Below are 24,502 nucleotides of genomic sequence, written 5' to 3'. Positions count from 1 at the left end.
GGCAACATGCTAACATTCAACTCAAGGAACAGTAGAGAAGTCAATGTTCAGCTGAGCAACGTTACAGAGAGTAGTTATTTTAATTTGTAGTTAATTTTAAAAAGGCAAACATGTATATTCATCACAACTTAAAAGGGAAATATATTACAAGGGAAATATTTCAAACCCTTATTGTTTTAGTTTAGGTGATTATAGCTTACATAATATTTCCTAAAATCAGCCAAAAGAGAAAAAAAAATTCAACAGAGAAATCTGTTCTGCGTTGAAAACCTCTGAAAAGCAACTCGTTTATACCGTTAGTACTTAGTACCGCAAATTCCCACTGCAGTGTGGCGTGGACTGCATTAGTGCGTGGTTCTGCAGAAGTGTTATTGAAGGCCGGGTTGCTTTAAAAACAGCTTTCAGCTTCTCTGTATTTTTAGGGTGGGTTCTTTTTGACAATCACTCATCGATTCTCTGTGGAGTTCAGGTCAGGTGAGCTGTTGGCCAGCACAGTAATAATATGGTCAGCAAACCATTTGGCAGTAGTTTTGGCACTATGGGCAGATGCCAAGTCCTGCTGGAAAAGGAAATCAGCATCTCAGTAAAGCTTGTCAGCAGACGGAAGCATGAATAAAAAGCATGCAATAAAATCTCCTGGTAGAAAGTTGCAGGAAACTCTGTGGTATAACCACAACTAATGCTGCAATCCAGATAGCTTGGAACTTTGATGTCAGAACTCGGGTGTGATGTCATTCCCATTTTGGTTTTCAGCAAGATAGAAGCATCCAGGTATCAATAAAAATAAACTTTTTTTGCACTTAAAAACCACATTCATGGGTAGAGCCATGCAAATGAACACCTTGGCGTCACGTTTAACCCATGTGAGTAATCATTATTTATCAATGTGTGTTTTAGAAGGGGCATACTGTAACCCAAGAAATGATTTTTTCCTAGATTTAATCTGTTTTTGGTGCCTAAAAAGTAAGCAGTGAGTGAAAGCCAAGGCTAAAAGCAAATGTGGGGGAATAAAGCAAAGCTTGAGAAACAAAGCAGCAGTCTCCTGGCTGACAAACTTGTGACTTCACTTGAATTAACCGTGTCTGAGGTCATCTTCTTTTCTCTTGCTGTGCTTCCTGCTTGTTAGGGCAGCAGCTAAAGGCCAGAGCTAATAAGTACTTCAGTAACAGACATGGACACTGACAGCGCAAGAGGAGAGAGCAGACAGGCTGACCTTTACTCATTACAGCTGGAGTGGAGAGGGAAGAAGTGACAAACACAAACAAAGGAAAGGAAGAGACTGACAGAGTGACAGAAGAAGGCAGATCAATTGACATCTATAGGACTGCAGAGGAGGGAGACTTAAGAAGAGAGGAAGAAAGGAAGAAACACCTGGAAGAGAGGAGCGCTGAAGGGGTCTAAATAAAAGAGGGGAGAACTGGGTATAAAGTGTTTGGGGGAAAAAACTAATGACCATGTTTCTCACATATCACCTGTTTGATCAGCAGCATAATTATTTCTGTCAGTTCTAATCCAGCATATCTGTTTGTTTTCTCTGTATAGCCTGTTTTATACAGACTATGGTATGTACCAAGGCTGCATTCCTTCCAGTACTGAAAGGAGGCACCATACACCTATACTGAAGGAAGCTCAAGGTCACGTTTATTTATATAGCACATTACCAACAGTCTATGCTGCACAAAGTGCTTCACAGTGTAAAAGGAAGGAAGAAGGACACCAACAAACAGACATGCAAATAGTCCTATCATAGTTTTCAGACAAGGAAAGACTTCAAATAAAGAAAAGCACCTAAAAAAACAGCAGCAGCTCGATTTGTTCAAAGAATTCAAGGTGAATGAGTTTGAGTTCCACATCCAACAACATCAACAGCATTATCCTTTTTTATGTAATCTTTAAATACCTGTCCCTATTGCCAGTCTTGGCAGCCGGGGGTCAGTCCGCCAGGGCCTCCGCTCCTGGCCGCCACCCGGAACACAATGCACCCGACCCCTATGGCGCCTCCTGCGGGTGGTGGGCCTGCGGGAGGATGGGCCCATGTCTCCTCTTCGGGCTGTGCCCGGCCGGGCCCCATCCGGGAGGGCCTCAGAGTAGAGCAGCTGCTGCTCCACATCGAAAGGAGCCAGCTGAGGTGGTTCGGGCATCTGACAAGGATGCCCCCTGGGCGCCTCCTGGGTGAGGTGTTCCAGGCATGTCCCACCGGGAGGAGGCCCCGGGGCAGACCCAGGACACGCTGGAGAGATTATATCTCTCAGCTGGCCTGGGAACGCCTTGGTATTCCCCGGGATAAGCTGGAGGAGGTGGCTGGGGAGAGGGAAGTCTGGGCCTCTTTGCTTAGGCTGCTGCCCCCGCGACCCGGCCTCGGATAAAGCGGATGAAGATGGATGGATGGATGGATTTAAATACCTGCTAGTATTTTATTTGCAAAAGCAGCTATGTTCCAGGAGAAAATGTAGTGGCTAATGCTAAACAAATACACCAGCCATCCTAACATTTCAGTCTGGGTCCCATCAACAAAATAAATAAATGGTCTGCCAAGAGTGATAGAACAAACTTTTTAATAAAGAAGTTTCTATTTAAGAACATGAGATAATTATTTTTTGTTATTGCATTTGGGTATTGAAAATTATGTATTTTATTGGTACTGGTGCCAACTATTAAAATGCTCGTATCCTGACATGATTGAAAAGCACTGTAGAGCAGCTGTACTTTGTTGCTACAAGTAATTCCTTTGAGTTTATGGTTTGCCTTGTTTACATTAAAATATTGATTTGAGACATTTAGATTTTACTGTAGAACACTGGCCAAATAAGAAACAAATGTAATTAGCAAATTTCCAATTAAAACATGCACGCACAGCAGAATTATATAAGAACTACAAGTTCAAGCAAGAGTTTTGAATTTTTGTCACAAAGTAAATTAGCTTTTATTTTCATTGCACAATTTAAAAACAAAACAGACACCTTTACATCTGTACCAACAACAGTACCCAGGTGCAATGCTCTTTGAGAATTTAGGAGTAAGTTAATGCCAAACAGTCTGCTTGGAAATGAGATTTGAGGTGAGACTGGGAGACTGTGCAGTTTTGATTTCTTCATGGTTGGTCAATAAAAAACTGGATAAATTGTAGTATTGATTGCACAATGTTTTATTATTAAAATGTATTCATCTGCATCTGGTAGATTTTGAAAAGCCACCTATTTGTCTTAGGAGTGTGATAATCTACTGAGAGTACCTAGTGTTTAGGTAGGATTCAAGTTCTACTCTTCCATAAACAAGCACATCCTTTCATATAAGTTAATATGTGTCATTGCGGTAAATCGGGCATGGTTTTATTTGGGCTAGCATGAAAGCATCAAAGGGGGTGTTATTTTAGAGGCTTCCTCCTGGCTCAGAGCTAGGATACAGGCCAAGGACACGTGGTGTCAGCTATGGATTATGACTTTTTCATGGTGGGCAGGGGTGGGAGATGGAACAGAAACTCACAGATAACAAGTTCAGTTCCCACAGCACCAAGTTTGTGCCCATCAGAAACTGCAAATGTTTCACAAGTGTCCTTGAGTCACACCAAATAAGAACACCATCTTAGTGCCTAAGATTGATTTAGATCAAAATAAGAAAAAAAAAACTACTGAGAAACCACACATGACTGGGATTATCGGAAATGTGGAACAGATTTTTGATAAAAGCCTCATATGAATTAACAAGCTATATCACTGCAAAACACTTGTTACGTAAAAAAAAAGAGAAACAAAATCTTTACACTCTTTAAACCCATGCACGTACAGTATCTCACTCTGTGATTAGTAAACATGAAACATTGTCAAAATGATCATATTTTAGTTCATATGGATAAAGAAGTAAAACGGAAATAGTCCAACATATCTACACACATTTGTTTGCCATAAAATTATTATAGAAAACCCCAACGATCAGACAACCGCCAATAAAGTAGCACTTGGCGACAGTGCGAAGGAAAAGCTCCCTTTAAAAAGGAAGAAACTTCCAGCAGAACCAGGCTCAGGTAGGGGCAGCTATCTGCCATGACCAGGTGGGGGTGAGGCGAGGGAGACAGGACAAAAGAGAGCCAGAGATTAATAATAGCTAGTGATTAAATGCAGAGTTGTGTATAAACACGTACTGAGTGAAAACAGGTGAGTGAAGAAGAAACACTAAGTGCATCATGGGAAGCCCCCGAGGTCTGTTGCTGTGTAACTGAGAAGGGAGTTCAGGGTCACCTAATCCTAAAAGTAGAGAGGGTATCTGTCTCCCAAATCAAAACTGGGAGCTTGTTCCTCAGGAGTGAAGTCCGAAGGCTGAAGGCTATGCCTCCTATGCTCCTTTCACCACATGTAAGCCAGCAGTTTGAGAGCAAAGGGCTCCGTTGGGGTGATATGGTACTATGATGTTTTTAAGATAACATGGGGTCTGATTATTTAAGACCCTGTATGTGAGGAGAAGGAAAGCATCAAAGGGGTGTTTTTTAGAGGCTTTTCCCTCTGCTTGCTATTGTTGACCTGCCTGGTTTTGCAAATTTATGTAAGAAAAACTAACTATGCATATGTGAGCTTATGTATCAGAACCTGCTTCTTTTTATGTGCATTTGAGTGCTAGCAATGATCTCTGATGGCACAACCATATTTACAAAGGATGGGCACTACAGTTTTCCTCCTAAAACCTTCATTTTGTCACTTAGACTTAATGATACTGCAGTCACGTCCTGTTTATATAGCTGACTGCTTTTGATTGGAGAGCTATAAATTTTCTCAGCAACCCAATTACATGTCCCTATAAAATCTTTATTATCTATGCTATTTATTATCTTTTAATGGTGAAGCTCGTGTTAGTAAATCTCTAGTTTCAAACTAGCAGTAGCCACTAGGAATTTTACTGAGAAATACCTGCTGCTGCAGTTACTGTATGTTCATGACCAAAGTCTGTGGCTTGACCACAGAGAGACCAATCAAGCCGGTGACACAGCTTTTGTTGCAACAAATAATGGAGCAGTGCCCCTGGTGCTAGACAGAGCCATCTCCACTTGCAGAATTAACTTCAGCTTTTGTCTCTGCTAATAAGACGGTAAAAGAACTCAACATCCTGCAATCTATTTCTATCCTCTCTGTTCTAATTGCTATCTCCACCATGTTAGTGTCTATTGGGAAATAGATGGTGACACAACGCTTGTCAGGGCAGTGGCTTTACAAGGAGGAATAGATGTGTCTGCCAGATAAATGTACTGTTTGGTTAGCACTGGTGCACAGTTGTTCATGTCAACAGAAGGTTGGAACAAGAAGACAAAAGCAGAACTGTGGTAGAGGGGAAAGGATACGAGCCATTACAACAAGGGAAAAAAGTCACCCAAAGTCAGCGGGTCTCAAAGATGCAGTAAGTCACAGATAACTAAGCAGAGACGCATGGCAGTATTTCAGGCCAAGATCTGTAAATGTGTCTGTGTCTGGTTTTTAAACTGATTTGAGTGGGAGAGTCAAATATGAGACAGAGCTTGAGGTGTATTTCTGACAACCTGGGAGATAATATGCAGCTATATATAAAACTGACCGGGCACCAGAGCAAATAAACAGTCTTGGAAGTAAAAAAAAAAGAAAAAGAAAGAAAAAAAGAAAAAAGAAACACCTGAAAGATACAGAGGCCAGGTCACTGAAATCTTTTATGAAAGCCTTTAATACAGGTATAGCAAAACCACTTTTAGTGTCCAAATGCAGCAAAGAAAAGAGCTTAAAATCATAAAAACCAATGTGATTTTTTAAAATATGTAACAAAGCTGATCTTTGAGTTATACAGAATCCTAAGGGGGTCTTAATTCATCTTGAAAATGAGAAGATAGGATCCTTATTCCCAGAAAAAGAACCTGTGATTATTATTTTATAAGTGAATACTCCCTGTGAAAGGACAGTGCTTAGAACTTACGATGCTTGGTTGCCTTTATTCTGCTTCAAGATGCATCAAACACTTTTAAAACATATTTAAGTCTCTTGATTTACTTTTTCTGCATGAAGGGCTTATGCTGGGCTTAACCTGGGCTCATGATCATTTCCATACCATTGAATATATTCGAGAATTTAGAGCTGGGCATTTTCTCTAGTGGATGAGGATGAATTTGAGCTAAAAGACCTTTATTATTGACCAACATTAGCTAAGTTGGGTGAAATAAATGGTAACATCAACCCAAAAGTGCTGAATGTATAAAAGTAAATATTTCGTAAGACGATTTTTCATGTGCAACCTGGTTTCATTGCTGCCGTGCGGTTTAAGTTTTGATCAAGTTTAAGCACGTGAAGCTTTTAGCTTAAAATGTAATTTGTGTTCATTTCAAACTGTCGTATTTCCCATTAATAGCATGACCCTCCGTTACTGAGCTTGGCAGTGATGGTACTGACACTTCCATATTGCAGATGTTGAGAAGTGAGCATTAACAATGAGCAGTGTATATCAGAAATTAACCTTCTTGACAACTCCATTAGGAGTCTTCATCCACGGATACTTGCCATCTGAACCGTGTGTGACCATGGCCATGCATATCCATTAATAATATACAGGATGTTATTAAATATATGATATTTCATGTGAGTGAACACAGTTAAAGAAGACTTATGGGTCCCAGATAGTTTATTATCAGCAGTAAATTGGGGTTAGTCACAGCATAAAAATGTGATTTTAAATGAGCTGTCATGGATTAGTTACTCTGGCTATTTTCAGTAAATTGACTGAAGGATGTAGAAGCAATGTAGACAGAATGCTAAGATTAGAGGCTCTTTAGCTGCATTTTGTCAAGGAATGAGGCAATATTTATATATATTTATCCATATAATAAGATTTATGGGGAGGCTGACTACCTCAGATTAGAAGGAACTGAATGGAGGAGCTGTGGAATTTAACTAGATAGGGTGTTTAACAGTAAGCAGTAAGTGGGCACCTGGGGTGGCAAAGGTGACACATAAACATATCACACTTAAATCAATATCTGATTCTACATTTAATTCCCCCCCTCTGCTAATGTTGCACCCCTCCTTGAACTCTAAATGAGCACTTCCAGAAAATGATTACTGGGGACTGATGGAGTGTTCCAAGCCTGTTTCAGCATAATTACAGTGACTCTAATGTGCAATTATCAGTATGGACCACTGAAAAACAGAAACTGTTTAGAAGTTAAATACTGCCATTAACATTTGCCTATAAATGTTAAATGTGGCCATTAACATTTGGCTTTAAGATGAAATGGAGTTATCTTAATGTTTTCTTGGCAGTCCAAATGAGACTGAGTTTAAATTATAATTACAGCTGACCACACTGTACAAAGAAGAGCGGCAAGAGAGAGGAACTGCTGGATTTGAGAGGAGGGAGGGGCTAAAGAACTCTATTGTCATTCCCCTTATATGGAGGCAGATTTCAGCTCAGTATCTGTAATATGAACACCTGAGTGCACCCATTTAACATCAGCTTGATCACCCCTGTGGGAAATTTCCCCTGTGCTTTTCTTTAGTCCTGTAACAGCATTGACACAAAGATGAGACTGTTAACTAACTCAAGAAGAATCGCAGGTTTCCAAACATACATCATGTATTTTCAAATTTTTCAAATGCTTTGTCACGGAGCAAACTCCCACTAGGATAGATGAAAATTCAGTGTGTGTGTGTGTGTGTGTGTGTGTGTGTGTGTGTGTGTGTGTGTGTGTGTGTGTGTGTGTGTGTGCGTGAGAACTGGCTGACTTTGCCAATAGCAGTAAAATAGCTTTTTTCAAATCTAAAGCCCTGTTCTGGACTTCACTTTGCTTTTTTTCCACACAAGACCCTCAGTTCCAGTTCTAGGCCTGATGAGGTGGAAAAAGTCAAGCCTAAAGGCAGTAACAGCAAGGCACTGATCAGCTTGTACAAAGAGTCCTGGCATCTATTAACCTTTATGTACCTCAAGAACCAAACTGCCACTGTACAGAAGATTTGAGCGTGACTGACCTCATTATTCTGGATTTGAAAGGTGTACCTTGTACCCCGTTCTGCCTTGGATTCACTTTCCGTCAGGTGCTATCAGCGGTGTGAAAATATTTCTTCATTAAATAACAGGTTGAATCTGGACAGATGGCACCACACTGCTCCTCATTTATGAACAGAAATTTCAAAAATGTTATCCCCAACTCTGTGCCTCTTTATTGCTTTAGGCGTCTGAACTCACATGGGTCAATATAAGTTTTGTTTTTACTTAGGCTCTGATAAGCTGCTGCACCACTTGCACTAGTCTCACTCCTCCAGTAAAGTAGTTCAACTTAGTCCTACAAAAGTGTCTTTCTTGCATAACTGATGGCAAAAAAAACCAAACTTGCTCAACATATTGAGGACTGTTGCTCCTTGGCCTTTAAATTAAAGCCTTCTGCTTGAGGGCCTCTGCTGAATTCTGTGTCAAAGCCTCTCTCTGGCCTCTCCCAAGACCCTTTTTTTATAGCTTCATCAGAAGGAGCAACTCTCAGTGCCAGGGCCATTTCCCAGCCTAATGAATTGGCCACGTTCAATGTTCAGCCAAATAATGCATACAGTGAGGCACAGTACTGGGAGTGGAGGCAGTACTGTGATCCTTGAGTGGGATTAACAGGGCACCATGTGTGAGCAGCCTATCCAGCACCAGTCCCCATATGGGCTGAGCAGCCACGATGCAACTCAAGAGGTGGGAATGAGAGCCAAAGGAGCCCAAGGAAGCACGTGGGAGTTCTGTCACCTTCATCTAATCCGGCTGCTTGGCTTCTAGTAGACTTCTAACTACTTTGTGATGGACAGGACACTTCACTGTGCTTTGCTCTTCACTTTTTATTGCCCCTGTTCACCAACAAGAGGGAACTAGTGGAAACTGACAATCACTGTTGTAGAATCCTGAGTAAATGACAGGACGCTGTTTCTGTTGTTCCTTTAAACAACAAATGAGGGTGGGATCAAGAACTTCCTGGAATCTGCTTGTAAAAACCAAAACTATTTACATTTGGCTTGTATAGGTCTGGGCCACTTTCAGACGGATCTTTACAATCCTGTTATGACCATTTCACCACAGATCTCAAATGTGTGCAATGAGCAGTGGGTTTCTCTGTCAGACTGGTCAGACTTCCATGTTCAAGATCGTAGTTTGGGGCTCAACTTAGCAGTTTCAGGATGTATGCATGTATTTTTTTGAAATTTACAACATTGTGCATTGTGAATTCTATTTTAAAGTTAAAAAAGGGAGAATACTCAGCAGGAGAGACCCAAAAAAGCTGAAGGGTTGCTGTTTTGACACACATGAAGGAGATTCAGAGACACATCATAGAGACGCCATCAGAACAGGACTTCCTGTTATTAATCTAAAAATAGCCTCACCGAGCGTTGTCCAGATATGCCTAACAGTTGACTTTGAAGGGTTTTAGTTTTCATGAGTTATTCCCACCACTTTGTAATCATACCTCAAACCGAGTTCTACTTCTGCCACTAAAAGTACACGGGACCTGAGATGGTACCTTGTGGTATTTCGCACTAGGATGTTGCCTTTGGATCCCTTAACGTTATTTGTTGATCACCTTGTGAATCCTGCGGATGTCTGATCAGACTAGGATGTGGGGAGTCTGGAGGCTGGATCAATTCATTAGGTTCATTATGTCCCACAAGTCATTCCTGAGGAGTTTCTGCAATGTGCCAGGTGTGCAACAATGCGCCAGGTAAATGTTGGTTTCTAAATAACATGCACATAAATGGCAGGAGCCCAGGTTTTCCAGCACAATGTAGCATTTCATTGTCCCATAAATGTATTGTACGTGTACAATGACAATAAAGGCCTATTCTGTTTTATTCTATAATAATGCTTTGATAAGTGTTATTCACATTACTTGTCAGTGGTTTTAATGTGGCAGATGAATTATGTATTTTGCAGATATTTTCTACCTCCCAAGACATATTCTGAACCTGCCCTGAATGAAATTACAAACTGAGCAGACACAGTACATGTTACACTAGGCAGTTGGAAGTGGTCCAATAAGTGCCTGGCTTTAGTGTTTCAGTGGAAAAACGAAAACAATAATTCCTCTGTCTCAGTCTAATATCGATCATGTGTGTACATCGTTTACAAACAACCTTATTTAAAAAACAACATTCTGGTGGCTCATCTTCCATTTTTCTCCAGCTTGATCAAATTATTCTTACAGTCTGAGTAAAAGATGAAGAAGTCTCCCGCTCCCACTGACGATGTTGTCCACTGGTTCTGCAGTCTGCAAGTGAGCTTTGTAAAGCTCCAAACATGGCATGGTAGCCCTTTGCAAGGCCAGCATCTGCATCCAGTAGAGACATCTCTCTTGAATTTTTACTGTGTTCTGTGAATCACAACCCAGTTTTATGTCCCTATTGCGAGCAGGTGGCCCGGTAGAGACTTTTGATGTACTAGTGTAATATAATTTCAGTGTGTTGTACAGTACAAATTGTTAGCAGTAACTGTTCTTTATCTATCTATCTATCTCACATGTTAGAGTCATTTATAAAACAAATGATAAATTGATAAATGTCATCTTCTTCTCTTTGTTTCGATATCCCTACAGCCAACGCGAATGTATTTCTCACACTCTGTGAATCCAGCTTAGGCTTGTCTTTGATGTTTTGTGCTCAGTGCCCTGTAGGGAGGCAAAGACTCTCCTGCACCACTGACACCCACAGAACTGAGCACATCTCAGTGAAAAGACAGAGAGTCGGTCAAGGAGTACTGTTTTTTTTGTTGTTGTTGTTTTTTAATTCTCAGTCTGTTCCTACCATTTCATTGGCCTGAAGGTGCTTCTTGACGGTTGATGTCAACAACTGACCAAATGTATGAAGCGTAAAGCTGCACAAGGTAAAAACTTTTTTATGGATAGCCTGCACCTCAAACCCCTCACTGTTAATACTTTCAAACACAAATGTGAAAAATGGAAAAGGTCATTGCTGTAAGGGAAAAGGGTAGAGAAGAATGATAACCATGCAGGTTGAGCTAACACAAATCTTATATTTAGCCCTTTTCGACAGAATAGTTGCAGGAAATATGAAACCGTTCCTGTTTTTTTTACCAACAACATTTAAAGAACTGATGATCAAACAGATTAGATCAATGACCTTTGTTATATTTTTAGTTTGTTTTTTTAAGAACTCGAGGTAAGCAGTGGAAACAAAAGCACAGAGTAAACTTACTGTTCTTTGACTTTTCGATTTTGTGTATCCACCATGTTTGAGTTGGATGTACAGGACGAATGTAAAGGAGATATTTAACTGAATGGGGGTTTGGGGGGGTCAGTACATAATGAAACTTGTTTTTTTTAATAAAAAGAACTATCTCAGTCTTAACCCAATATTATTATTTATACACTTTCTTCTAAGAAAGTTTGCGAAAGTTGCTTTGTGGCCTCTCATAGGTGCTTTGGGGTCAGCCATCAACGTTCAGCCTCAATTGTCACAGCACTGACCAGTGGCCCAGTGTTTTGTGTTGCTAAATTTATATTCCTTAATGATTGTTATTCATGTTGTTTTCTGCTCACGTTATATTTGTGGTTCCAGCTTTTAGTTTCAGCCACTGTGTCTTCCATGTGTTCCAAGTTTCGTGTCCAGTCAGTCGCGTCTCAGTGTCAAGTCTGTGTCTCTGTGCACGCTTCACGTTTCACTTTGACAGTCTTATGTCCTATGTTAGTGTGTTCAGTTTTGCTTTGCCTTTGTCTTGGTATGTCTGATTAGTCCCTGCTGTGTTTCCACCTTTCCGTTTGTTGTCACGTTCTCTACGTTACCTGTGTGTCATGTGTAGTTCCATTTTCTTCAGTCATGTCAAGTCTTGTCCAGTGACTAATGACCAGTCAGGAGTTTCCTAGTTCTAGTTTGAGTTTGTTTTGTTTCATTAGTATTCATGTATCTTGTTTTTAGTTTGCATTTTCAAGCAATAATGCTGCCGCCTTTAGTTAAGCTTTCTGTCTCCGAAACTGGCGTTTGGGTCCTGACCTAGCCTGCCACATAGCTCACCATGACATCAATAGCATTTTGATCTTTATAAAGTTTTATTACTGAGAGAAGTTTTTAACAAAAGATAAAAAATAAAGGAACTAAATCCACTGATTGATCCTTTACAAGTGAATACTTCATGACAATAGTTTTTGTAAGGGGGGGGGGGGGGGGGGGGGGGGTTAAAAACATGAAAAACGTGTGCGGTTTGGAAGGTAAATCCAGTGTGTCACACAATCTGGGTCAGATAAGATTCAAGAAGCATACAAAGTCCCAGCATGATGTCACAAGCTACACTGCAGACAGACATATGTTGACATTGTTTCCACATACAGCAAAAAAAAAAATGCAATAGTAACAGGAAATGCATGTCTCATCCGACTGTCAACTTATTTGGTTACCAACCGAGTGTAGACAGCCAGATGACATCTGCTCCACATACACAAGCTAGTATTACCAGATGGCAATTTAATTTTGGAACATTTTTTTTAAACCAAGAGCAAGAACTCAATCCAATCAAGACCAAGAAAAGACAGTCAGCCAGTCGCGACAGTAATTCAAACGTCATAATGTTTGCTGGAGTACTGAAATCTGGTTTCTGTGTATGCAGATGCCTTCCACATGCACAAAACATGATGAGAACCATCTGACAGAAGGGGATACAGTTCTTTGTTTATTCTTGTTAGCCAACACAAAAAAGATCAACCAGCAAAAACAGCATCTTACAAGAACTGGGCGAAAGGTGTGTGAAGCACAGTATAGCAAAATACATATGAAGCCCACAGTGTGTGTACCTATTATCTTTCTGCGACATCCACAGTTGTGGGCTGTACGATGACTACACCATGAGGATAATTGAATTTTACTGTGAGTGCTCTGTAAGGTCAGCCAAATGGATTTCTTCACAAGGTAGCAAATAAAACAAAAACAAAATAATTGCCTTTACAATAAGAGAGCACTCCCCAATGAGTTCAGTTTTATGTTTGAACTTTTACTGCTGTGTGGGATTAAGTTTGAGTAATGAATTCTGGGTAATAAAGTCACAGTTTCACTTGGGCTTGCAGTGGTGCACGGCTAACCAGCTTGGATTGTCTCTGTTAGCATTTTTGACAATTACCAGGGTACTAACAGCAGATGGTGAAACGTCTAAGTTTAACAATAACAATGAATAACTACTCACCTTCTCTCCTGTTGACCTTAGCAAAGACCGGCCCATGACTACTGGACAGCTGGGAGGAGCTTCTGAAGGATGATGGTAGAAGACTGGACATCAGTGGGTTGTCACAAACATCTGTTATCCAGCCACAGCAGAAAAGACAGAGATCAGTGTTTACACTCACGGTCTGTTTCACTGGACATTCATAAGGACTTTCTGTGAGGAGTTTGCATGTTCTCCCTTTGCCTATGTTAGTGTTGTCTAGGTGCTCTGGTTTCCTCTTGCAGTCCAAAGACATTTAGGCTAAATGTTCATCCTGAATCCACCGTGGGTTTGGAAGTGGGAAAGATTCTGCACTTAAAGTCTGTATGTATCTCACTTTCCCAGGAACTGGCTTTGGTAAGGTGTCACATCCCCTCAACAAAATGATCAGATCTATCATAACTGTCAAGGGGGGAGGGGGGACCCCATCCACTCTTCCAAAACAGTTAGCCTAAAGGAAAGTACAGATTAAGAGTTTAGAGCTGTGTAAGTGAGGCACATAATGTAGGATGCTTTGTATGGTCAGTAAGACTAGAAAAAGTGATCTATACTAGCCCATTTCAATCAGTCTCATAGGCTAATATCTCAGTGTGTTTTGCTCATATGATAGTGTCATTCCACCTGAAAGGTTAAACTTGGATTGCCCGATACCCAAAATATATGTAATCCTAGGTTGGGGGATAGATATGGGGCCTTAAAATGCTCTTTCAGGCAATAAGACAGCTTGGTTTCATGGAGAGACGTTTACATGCCTCATACACTCTAATGTTTATGGAAATCAAGGACAAGCAATACATCAACGTTCAAATTTTATATGAATTAGTGACTTATGTACCTGCAGTTGAGTCATTGATACAATGCAAAAACTATATCATAAAGTGAAGTGCTTATTATGATGTTATGAATGGCTTTGATGATCAGAGGATCTACACTATGACAAGAGTTTGTCCACGGGCCTTTATTAGAAAATGTAAATTCTGCAGTAGTAATATAAAGTGTATATAAAATACTGACAAATGTTTGAGTATATTCATTCAGTCTTTAATATAATCAGTGTTATGCTTATTAAAGAAACACTGGACAAATTTTACCAGACCATTAATACAGGGTTTAAAGTAATAAAGGGGGAAAAATCTGATTGTGATACATTGATCACAATTACACAATGTGTACACAATTACTACAACTTGCAGCAGTGAAGTGTGCATATGAACTATACAATTTCATTGGTTTTCTGCTTTAATACTGACGCTGCTAGGATGAATCTTAAATATTGAATCAATGAACACAGAAAATAAATCATTTCTCTGTTACCGAACAAGGTCAAATGCTGGCGTACTGAACCTTAGTGATGTAAATTTATTAAAAAAATTCAGCACTAATGCCAACAGGTATTCAGTAGAAATACTAGATATAACCACATCAGAAAAAAGTCTTGTTATTGCAACATATGTAACACATACTTTTATTTGTAATTGATCGTATACATTTACGACGAACAGCATCATAAATGCTGTTTCTCATCATCAGTTATAAGCGGTATCCATGACATTTTGTCTGATGTACGTACACTACAAGTGCGTCTAGCGAGTTCTAGCAACAAATCAGCCACAAAATGCTTGGGCTTCTAAACTGATAACCTTTAAGACCCAAAGGATTCACTGCCAAAGGCAAGATGCCAAAAGAAACCAGAGATCCTCTTTCCATGATTCAGTGGTCCAGGACAAATTTTAAAATATGTCAGAAATATAAACAATACCAGTGAAGTGATTTTAATGTTGTGGCTCCCTGTGTTTAAATTGCTGTAGCGTATATCTGCCAATGCTACTTCACAGCTGTTGTTTTTTTGAAGTGCAAGAACACATTAGTGAACAGGATTACCCTTCGGTGGAGGACCCAGACTCGATATTTCTGTCTGTCAGAATATGTCATGCTGAAGAACCCTTTAGTGAAGAACTGAGGGCTGCTGTTCTCCTCATGACTGAAGTACTTATAAGACAGAGGCTGTGACTAATATGTCATTTATTCACAGGGAAGCCGTTTCCCCAGAACACCTGACTATTAGATCATTACAAATGTTCACTCATTTCTATGACTATTGTGTAATCTAACATTTTTTAATGGATTTCCACCACCAAGAAGAGTCGGCCTAAATTATTCACAATCCCTTCAGAGATGCCTGGTCCTGTGTCCCAACCATGACAACAAGGCTTCCTCTGAGATTACTTTGTCAACATTATTGTACTTCATTTCAAGCACAGAGGGATTTTCATTACCTGAGACTATAAACCAGAGACTGTTGACAGTTTTGAATAGCCTGTCATATCCACCTAAGCCTTTTCCATCTAAAACCGCTCTTCCCTGCAAGTACTTGAGAGTTTGTGCATTTCTATTCAAGCTCAGGTGAATTTATTGTCGGAAATCTATTCTTTACTTTGGGTAGCCCTGTGCAAGAAATTGGATAATCACAACTGTCATTTCTTTCAGTAGTCCATGTTTTAAAACAACAGCAATACTTAAAAAAAATACTACACCACCAAACAGTTGCACAAAGTAATAAAGTAATATTAGTCAACTACGGAAAACAGGAAAACATCCAGGCATTTTCTTTGAAGCCGTGATGCACTGATGCAGATCCCATATGGACAGCAGTGACTTGTAAGCCCTTCATAACATAGGAAACAGTAAACATGTTTCTCACCTACAGAAAAATGAAGATTCAAGAACAGATAATTAAGTTGTGCAGTATAAAATGACAGTGGGAATGACAAGGTGTTCAGGAAATGTATAATCTCACTATAAGATTATAAGCTGTGCAGTATAAAATGCCAGGATGTTTTCCTTAGTTTACTAATATTACATAACCTTGTTCATCTGTCCTCCTTAACAAGTGAGCCAAATCTCAACAAACCTTTGCACAACATTGTCACACCTAAAGCAAATATTAACATCTATGTTTTAAAAAAAGATTTATTATAAATCCCAACTTGTTTGATTTTCATATTTATACCCCCCTGCAAGTAAGCCACATTCTCCAACTGCCTTTTTCTCCCACATATCCGTAAATAACTTAACAGATACCAGAATTTGTGTCTGCAATACTGAATAAAGAATGTGAAAAAGCTGTTGTTTCCCACCTTATGGATGTGGATTTTGCTAGTTATGCTAAAGAGCTTTTTCTAACTTCTCATTTTGAACAGCAATTACGTAGTGTAGCTAAGTTACATGTAGCTAGCTAGCTTTAGCTTGTTAACAGACTAAAGTTTTAGCCTAGGTATAGCTAGCAAAATAATCAATGAATATCTTAGTCAGTCAGGTTAGCAAAGCAGACTAATTTAATGACCCATTATATTACAAACTTATTTCTTATGCAGGTCGTTATTTTAACAAAATAAAGTAATATAAAGGTACAAAGAAAGGCATGCAACTACTGTCATGGCTATGTTTAATTCCTTGCTGGAGGGGAGAGGGAGGGGAAACAGGGATACAAAGGAGGGCGGGAACAACTAATCTATAGTGCCTTTTTCACTGTGCAATATTTTTGTGTTAATATCCAACAGTGCAATAGACTCACAATAGTTGAAATGTGCAATTCCCTTGTATATTCTTATTTCTATTTATTCTATTTATCCCTATTGTATACTCTGTATTTATATATGTATCTTTATTTATATATGTGTATATGTGTATATATGGTATATTTCTGCTCACATTCTGCAACTTCTGTCGGTGCTGTGCTACTGAAAGCTGAATTTCCCAGAGAAACCCACCCGAGGGATAAATAAAGTTTCATCTAATCTAATCTAATCTAATCTAATCTAGCAAATGGATAAAACTGTGCTGTTCATGTGGCAGCATGAACTCTTGGACAACAAACGTCAATAATCCCATCATAAACAGTAGAGACTGGTAGTTTGGAAGAATAGATGTGCAGTAAATCACAAGTCTGTCAGTCAGAAGACTGCAGTTTGTGTCCTGTTTGGAATCTTAGCATTTTGAGTTTGTTTTCACTTGCTAAATAATCTACAGTTTTTACTCCCTAGAGTTAAACTATGCTGCACAACATTAACCCTGCTGCTTAAAATGATGCTTACTCAGTGCATTTAAATGCAGCACCCAGGTAGGGTTGCCAACCGTCCCTTAAAATACGGAATCGTCCCGTATTTAGAAACAAAAGTACACGTCCCGTATTGAGCTAATAAGGGACGCACTTTGTCCCGTAATACAGTGAGAATCAAAAGTAGTCTATAAATGTTAATGGAATTAACGCTTTGTTTGAAAACATAATTCCCAGCCCCTCTCCTGCTTTGTGACCAATGCGCTGACAGCACACTTATGACAATTCGAGTATGACAATTCAGATTACCGCTCATCTCATTGGTCGAGGAAAGGTCGCTTACGGAGAAAATACCGGAAGACAACAGATGACCACAACAAGAAGCATGGCCAACAGGGAAACAAACGCCGACACTGCGGTGCAAGTCTCGGACGACAGTACACCTAAAGCTGGGCAGACACTGTGCGATTTTTTCAGTCGCGTTATTCAGCTCCTGCTCAAACTGCACGATTGACTCGCAGGGTTAGAAGTTGGTAGGTCACGATGCAGGTCTCACACTATACCGCCCGATGCTCTGATGCGACCTGAGTGCTCACACTGTGCGTCCATAAAATTAAGGTTATAACAGAAAATCTGTCGCTCGCTCTCTGTCTCTCACTCACACAGACACACCACCACCATCAACTTTGCTAAATTGCTAATGAAAAACATTGATCAGGCAGCTGTGATTTAGCAGCGATGTAGATCCAACTATTTTCACGGTTGTTGTGGTCGTGATAATTTTGTGAGGCCACATCGAAAAGGCTCGGATGAGCTTTTCAAAGTTCTACAAGTTGTGCCTCCATCGCTTGTGTCCAGATCACACGCTGCACAGCCGTGCTGCTCCGTCTTTTTCACGGCGTTTACGTGTTTGCGCGCGAGCAGTGTGAGCGGCTCACGAGCGATTGATGATCGGGAGCTGGTCGTGAGGTGTTAATCACTTCTCGTTACCCCACGTATACTACACGATGAAGGCCAAAATCGGTCCGATCACTCAAAAATCGGCTCAAAATGGGCCTAAAACCGCACAGTGTAAGCCCAGCGTTAGAGCAGCAATGTTTGTTCCCCTCAGAGAAAGGGAAGAATGGGAAAAGGAAAACACCTGGCTGGAAAAAGTTAATATGGGCATGTGCAGTGAATATCAGCGCTATGTGGCCAGAAGTGTGATAATATAATTTATTTTGTGTAATAAACGACTGCAAGGATAGATGATTACAACAAATAGATGACTAATACATAAAAGTAATACATAGATGAATAATGATGATGAGTTAAGATGCGTAATCATGGGAACAAGCGGGTTTTCAAACGGGAGCAGCTGATTAGCATTAGAAAAGCTGAAATAATACCTCAGCTGAAGCCAATTGTACTAAATGCACTAAATGTGCACTGTTACAAGAATATTTTTCTTTCTATTGTTTTCTATTATTTTAAGTTAAGCAGGACAGAGTTCTTTTAAAGAAAGATTTACTTATATTCTCAAAAGTTAAGCATGACAGGCTTCTGTTTAAGAAAGAGACCTGTTTTACTGTGTTAATGTTGTCATTTTGAGCTAAAAATAAATGGCTAAATGATCATTTGTTTCACATGTGTTCATATCACAAAGAATACACATCTACTTAAATCAAATTCAAGTCAAAGGGTTAAAAAAAATAATTTCACACACAAAAAAAGAGCTAGAAAATTCACCACACTGGGAAGGGTGAAGACAACTGGGTCGCCCGGCCCTGGCCACGAGGTGTCCCTTATTTATTTTTCAGGGAGTTGGCAACCCTACACCCAGGGGTCCTCTGCAAGCATCCATATGTGACGAGTTGGCAGTGAGACTTGGCCTAATAACCTCGTGTCATCATCCACTGTGGCAAAAGGCACACATGTGACACTCCAGAGGCTTCAAGGAAACAGTACAGTTGTCTCGTGTGTGCCTGCTTCAGCAGATACTTGCTCGAGCCAACCTACAGTGGGTGAGCATGGACTCAAGCCCGAGCGACTGGATTCTGATTCTATTTCACTAAATGTGCACAGTCATCATCAATAACTGGGGATTTCAGCTGTTTTTTAAGCAGTGAATCTTTGCAGATTTTCATTTCAGTTCATTTATGGAAACAACATATAACCCATGCAACCTAACACATTTCATATCATTCTGATGCTGCTTCACCTGCGTCTAGCTTAGTCTAAAGCAGACAGAGATACTAAACAAGATATAGATGATGACCGAAAGGGCATGAGTGCTGTAAAACATCATCAGATTTCTGAATAAGCAAGTCTGATTTTCTTCAGAGTTGCTGTGACATTTGAAAGGTGGCTGTGAGGGGGGAAAAAGTACTGATTAACACAGGCAAACATGATATAACATGATATAGCAATCATATATAAGATGCTTTGAAATCCCAGCCACTAACTAACTTTATTAGACTAAAAAACAGCTTCAAGTTTTGCTTAGAACTTTTACTGAGGACTAAACTGACAGAAGGACTAACTGGATTTGATTGTGGAACAATAATGCAAACACTGATAGAGCCTGTACTACCGGAAACCTAATATAACACTATTACAAGTAAACTAAAGCTATGCTTGAAATAAGTCTATTATTTTGAGTCCCTGAATTCTGAGCGTTAATTATTTAAGTGTATGTTTTTGTCACTTAGTAAATTTCCACAAAGAAGTGGAATAAGGCTGTTTCAAGAACACTGTTTCTCTCAGCAAACCCACAACTCAAACACATAACACCTACAGACCCTGCTCCTTTGCCATGAAGCTCCCAGTGCATAGTTTATGTGCTAATGTTAATACCAGAGAGCTGAGTGTTGGCAACTTTTACTCACTGTGTGTCTCAACAATTGGCATCTTTATATGCAGTACTTTTGCCAGATTTACTAATCTAAGTATGAGCGCAACCCCTGAATAGCGCTAATAGGTGTGATTAATTGCACCACTTTCTAAACACAAGCACAATCAGTCCATTTCAATATGAAGTGCAAAAACTAAGACGTGCTTTTTTCTGCACTAAATATTGGTGCAATTAGTAGTAGACTGAGTGTCCAAAACATTAGCAAATCATTTTGCACACTTTAATTAAATATTCTTTTTCTTCTATTTTGTGCCGGATTACCTTGTGAATAATAAGGAAGTCTGGCATTTATAGACTATATCAGAGATAACACAGTGGTTGGAGTGGATGGTAAGTATGTAAAACATACAACTATAATATCAGAGACCAGTGTTTGCATCCAGAGTACAGCTCCCTATCTAGTTAGTTTTAGGCATCCAAAGCACTTCAGTTCAAGATATTGAATACTGAGTGGTATCTAACATTTTAATAAATGACAGATAAGAAAGATCAAGTTAAATACTTTCTGTCGTGGTCCTGGGTCTGACCCAGAGCTTTTGAGTTCTTGAACATGTTCACTATTTGTTTGTTTTATTTTTTGTATCTTTGTATTTTCCTTAGTATTTAGCTCTAGTGCTTTGTTGCTGTTGTTATGTGTATTGGAATTCATTATACTTCTAGGTTTAATGTCTTTATATTTATTAGTGTCTCTTATTTCTTCGTTGCAGGTTTTGATTATTTAATATTTGCTTGTATTGTGACATGGACACAGAAAAAGCATCACATTTACAATCACATTCTTTCCTCACAGCCTGTTTAGAATCACCAGTTAACCTAACATGGATGTTCTTGAGACAGTGTGAAGGCCAGAGTACCTGGAGAAAGGCCACACAGATATGGGGAGAAGATGCAAACTCCACACAGAGAGGCCCAAAAGCTTGTTTGCCAACCAACCTACTACCGAGCCCACTCATTTTTGTACATCATACTTAGTTGTAATTTTATGTATTCAGTTCATTTGGAAATTTAATTCAGTGGACTTTAGTTGGTTCAGTTAAATATGTGTCTCTGCACAGTTAATCACTACATGCGATATGAGAGGTCAGCATGTCGCCATTCCTAAAGATGGCCCCAAATAATCCACAAAATCATGAACTTGCCCAGACAAACCAAAGCATACCTCTTTAAGTCCTCTCTGTGTTCTTTGGCACAGTCGAGGTAACTGCTAAGCTAAACTCCAGCTACTAAACTGATACCAGAACAACTTATGCTGTCATTGAACGGAACTGAGCTACAATTGATCTTTTCCTAAACCCTTTTGGAGCAAGCTCACTTCTCCTGTTGTGTCTTCCTATCTCTCTTTTCCCTGCAGAAGTTGTGAAATAAGACTATTCTGTTGAGTCATCCATAATCATTACTATTTCGTGGCCATGAAAGTCAAAGGAAAAGTTTGTGTGGTAATGCAGTTTGGCTGAGAACGATATGAATCCTGTGTCTTCTTTGGCTGCAGACCACAGCCTGACAGTCTGACAGCTCAAGTGAGATGCTGTGCTGCAGGGCTGACTGCTAACAATGAGAGAAACGTTAGTTCCTCCATACCAGCCCTTCATCTGTCTATTAGCAACACACCAGGCCAGTAATTCTGCTGACTCATGATCAAAGCCCTCCAAAGTTACAAAATCACATTAAGCTATAAAACACTCATAAATTCACCTTCCCATGCAACATAATTAACCGCTCTTTTTTGACACGGCATGAAAACATCACTGCTGTTTGGCATTGCTGTGTTAACTGCATTGATGTGAGGATTCATGGGAGGCAGACCCAATCAGTAAATTATATCATCAAAAGGAACTGTGCTGCAACAAGGCCACAATTAAAACATGTATCTGTAAGCTTTAACCCTTACCACATTACAGCACATGCTGAAACTAGTAATTTAAAAAAAAATGAATGAACACATTGGTAGTAAGCAGGAAAACTTAAGACCATTCACTATGAAATATGTCAGTCTTATGTAGATTGGAAGAATTGCTGCTGGTTACATCACACTTACTAATGGACCCAGAAGGAGACATGTGGATTATGTGATGCAAATATCATTAATGGATCATTTTTGCATTTCAAAATAGGGACAAATACACTGAATGGCATACTTGTCTTTATAGACATTCTCCCTGAGAGAATATTAAGTGATATTAAAAACAAACAAACAGACTTACAAATTATTATCTGCTTCCTCCTTTCCTTTTTGCCTCCAGCATTCATCCTCAGCATTGGGTAAGAAGTTAGTCCTAAAGATTTTTGCAAAGCATTGTTTTTTCTTTCTTTTTTTCCTTTTAAAGGTACATTATCTAAACCTGAAGTTTCACAAATTCTGTCAGACAATTTGGATGTATTACAACAACTCATACAGATCTAAAAACAACTATTGTTTGTAACATTTTAATGACAGTAACCATTGCCTTTATAAACTACAGTGGCAATGATTCACCACTCCCTCTGAAGTTATCAATGGACAAGAGTTACAGTCCCTATGGCCACTAGAAGGCTTTGTCACTTGAATGAACATCATTACTGGGCATCTGCTAGAATGACTGTTGTTCCTCTGCCAAGATGAGGAGCCAAGATGGAGCCTCAAAACAAGTTTGTCTGCTGTGGTGTTTGTTCATTTCTCTATCGGCAAGATTTTGCAAAACCCAGAGCTGAATTTCACAAAAAAATGGTGGAACTTGGACAAAGAAAAAAACAAAAGAAATTTAAAGTGGACCTGAAGAGCTTTCTAAAAAAACACATGGTCATGGCCTTAGAAGATGATTACACTGTGCACAACAGTGTTCCCCAACCACTATGCCGCGAGAAATGATCAGGTGTGCCGTGGAAGATAATCTGGTTCAATCTGATTAGTACTCTGAGCCAGCGGTCCCCAACCTTTTTTGCGCCACGGACTGGTTTATGCCCGACAATATTTTTCATGGACTGGCCTTTAAGGTGTCGCGGATAAATACAACAAAATAAAACTAGTACCGGTACCGAAAAAAAGAAGATTTATTCATAACACGCGTGAAAAGACCCAGGAAAACAGTTAACGATAAAAACGATAACAAAAGAATGCTGAAAACCGATAAAAACCCTGAAAACCATAAATTTCATACCTGAGCCTCAACTCTCGCGGCCCGGTACCAAACGACTCACGGACCGGTGTGTTGGGGACCGCTGCTCTAAGCGATCAGCGTAGCGTGCAGAACAATTACATTCTCTTCCAGTAGAGGGCAGTACAACTACCTGCTCTAATTAAATAGGTTGCCAACTGCCAGTAAAACAGAAGAAGATGAACAAGAACTTATATAATAGTCGTGCTGTGAGTGAGACAATGCAGCATGTAATAGCAATAGATAAATATTTGAAAAGAAAAAGTAATCAATTTAATTCTAGATGAAGGCCCTATGAGTAGTAGACAGAAGAAAGCAAAAATGGTATACTGGGGACAAACGGAGCCAATTCCGCTATACCTGGTGCACGGGGAAAATTATTATGTTTTTTTGTGATGTTTTGTTTGGTGGTGTGCCGTGTGATTTTTCTAATGTGAAATATGTGCCGTGGATTCAAAAGGTTGGGAAGCACTGCTGTACAAGACTTATTATTTTGTTGAGAGCACAGTCCCTTCGATTGGGTTGGAACTTCTCCATTGACATTAACTGCAAATATAGAGACATTTACTGATGGTATACTTCATATTTGATTTGATTATATTTTTTACTCCCAAAACTCCACTCAAGGAGAATATGCAAACTCCACAACTGGTGTGGTCAAACCTTCTTGGTGCAAGGCAGCACTGCTAAACACTGTCCACACTAGGAGCCTAAGAGCTACTTGACATGTTCCTCTGTTTTCTCAGTTCTTGCAGGACATTTACCCTCCAGAGACAGTACATATCTTGACCACAGAAAAGTTTTTTTTCACTGAAAAAGTTCATCTACTTCAACCAGTCATTTTTACTGATCAGTGTCAAATTACACACAATCCAGCAATAGGGAGCCACAAGCCAGCGTATTCATAGTGTCAGTCCCAAGCCTGGATAAATGGGGAGGGTTGCATCAGAAGGGCATTCATCATAAAATCTTTACCAAGTCAAACATGCAGATAATAAAGAATGTCTGTGCAGGATCGTTAAGGGCCCCGGTTAACAACGACCGCCTCTGGTGCTGTTGGCCAACAGGGTGTCAGCGGAAAATCTCCTACTGTTGGACAAAAATAAAAGAGATGAGAAGGAAAAGTGTGTTAGGAGGTAGTAAGAAAGAAGGAAAGGCAGGCTTGCTGAGGTGAGAGTAGGGACTTTAAATGCACGGTTTATTACTAGTAAGGTGACAGAGGTGTCTGTTATAATGGAGAAAGGTATATACAGG

General features: G+C 39.7%; 1 protein-coding gene across 1 annotated transcript in view; it reads right to left on the bottom strand.

Moving 5' to 3' along the window:
• Positions 1-24,502, bottom strand: part of LOC146614619 (contactin-associated protein-like 4) — a 111,834-nt gene that overhangs the window by 75,164 nt on the left and 12,168 nt on the right. The window contains exon 2 of the mRNA XM_085376543.1: positions 13,150-13,260. Coding sequence (XP_085232669.1) covers positions 13,150-13,260 — 111 coding nt within the window. The remainder of the gene's footprint in view (positions 1-13,149; positions 13,261-24,502) is intronic.

Source organism: Diplotaxodon limnothrissa, linkage group LG17 (assembly GCF_057381915.1).
Source record: "Diplotaxodon limnothrissa isolate DT_005_m linkage group LG17, D_limnothrissa_male_GT1.1, whole genome shotgun sequence".
Lineage (NCBI taxonomy): Eukaryota > Metazoa > Chordata > Actinopteri > Cichliformes > Cichlidae > Diplotaxodon > Diplotaxodon limnothrissa.
The sequence above is the reverse complement of the archived record's forward strand: the minus strand, read 5'-3'. Positions and strand labels throughout refer to the sequence as shown.